Raw genomic sequence first — 1,396 nt, 5'->3', positions numbered from 1 at the left:
CGGAACGGTTGTTTGCTTTCGTTCTCTCTTTCGTCCCTTAGCATATAAACTCGAAGCCTATTGTTCGCCGGTATTTTCACGGGGCGACAATACACTACGCGTCCTTGGGATCGTTCGCCGTTGCTGTTGATCGTTACATATCAACCAACATATCGAAATCAAAGTCAGCTCCCTCTTGTCGCGAGTTATGCGTCCGGCGGATGCGGGAGATTTATGATCTTGCCCGGAAAGCCTCGTCCGAACCGAAGATCCTAGAAGGTTTTCTTGCCCGCTATCCGAGCGTGGCGAGAATCGCCGAGGACTTTGAGAACGCGCTAAAGGTTATACAAGAGACTACTGAGTTCGACGCCGAAGACGCGATTCGGGCAGATTTCGATAAAATGCATTACACCGTGAAGGGACGGTATCACGCGCTCACGAGCACGGCGCCCGGAACCGCACAGGCTCATTCCGCGAGCCACGCGTCGGCGATCAAGTTAACCAAAATTACGCTTCCGCAATTTTCGGGCGATCTCACGCTGTGGCCATCTTTTATCGCCTTGTTCAACACCTCGATTCACGACAACCGACAGATCTCGTCAATAGAGAAGTATCAATATCTGCTGGCCTCGCTAAAGGGGGAGGCGCTCAATGTAATCAAGAATTTGCCCCTCGCCGCGGAGTATTACATGATCGCATACGACGCGCTGCTCGACAGATATCGGAACAGAAGGAAGCTAACGGACCACCATCTAAAGTCGATACGCGAAGCCAAACCGTTAAAGATAGAATCGGCCGATGCCCTCCATAAATTATTAGATACGTTCACCGAAAACACTCGCGCGCTAAACCTGATGAAGTTCCCTACCGATTCGTGGGATTTTCTTTTGCTCAATTTCCTGCTCGAGAAGCTTTCCCGATCATTGCGGGAAAAGTTCGAATCTGTCCATCGGGCCGAAGAGATACCGCGATACGCTCAACTCATCAAGTTTCTTTCCGAGCACTGTAAAGTACTTGAGGCCATCTCGGGTCCGTCGACCATGCCGTTCAAATCACAATCGTCCGCGTCGGCTTCGTCGCTTGCAACTCGAACCGCCGACTGTCCGGTGTGCGAGGAACAACATCTCGTGTTCAAGTGCCTTTGATTCTTGAAACTATCCCCCCGGGAAAGGCATTCAACGGCCAAAACCGCGAATTTGTGTTTCAATTGCCTTCGCACGGGTCATGACACTAACAACTGCACATCGACGGAAACGTGCCGGTCGTGCCAGGCTAGGCATCATACCTTATTGCATTTCGGACGGAATTCGGGTCCAGCGGACACCCCGGCGGATACCGGAGCCTCCTCCGAATCGGCCGTCGACGAGAGTTCGTCGCCACAAAATAATGAACCCCTCGTCACCATGGCTAGCGTCGC

At 52.2% G+C, this 1,396-nt stretch overlaps 1 protein-coding gene across 1 annotated transcript; it reads left to right on the top strand.

The window, feature by feature from the left end:
• The first annotated feature begins 200 nt into the window (after positions 1-200).
• Positions 201-1,124, top strand: LOC112468789. Its single transcript, XM_025038140.1, has one exon. The coding sequence runs from the start codon at positions 201-203 to the stop codon at positions 1,122-1,124; it is 924 nt and encodes a 307-aa protein (XP_024893908.1).
• Positions 1,125-1,396: the final 272 nt, after the last annotated feature.

Source organism: Temnothorax curvispinosus, unplaced genomic scaffold (genome assembly GCF_003070985.1).
Source record: "Temnothorax curvispinosus isolate PA1 unplaced genomic scaffold, ASM307098v1 QBEX01002028.1, whole genome shotgun sequence".
Taxonomy (NCBI): Eukaryota; Metazoa; Arthropoda; class Insecta; order Hymenoptera; family Formicidae; genus Temnothorax; species Temnothorax curvispinosus.
Note: the sequence above shows the minus strand (reverse complement) of the source record. Positions and strands in the feature narration are given on the sequence as shown.

Bases quoted from the DNA above. Each gene is read 5' to 3' on its own strand.
- LOC112468789 (XM_025038140.1), top strand. From the start codon at position 201: ATGCGGGAGATTTATGATCTTGCCCGGAAAGCCTCGTCCGAACCGAAG.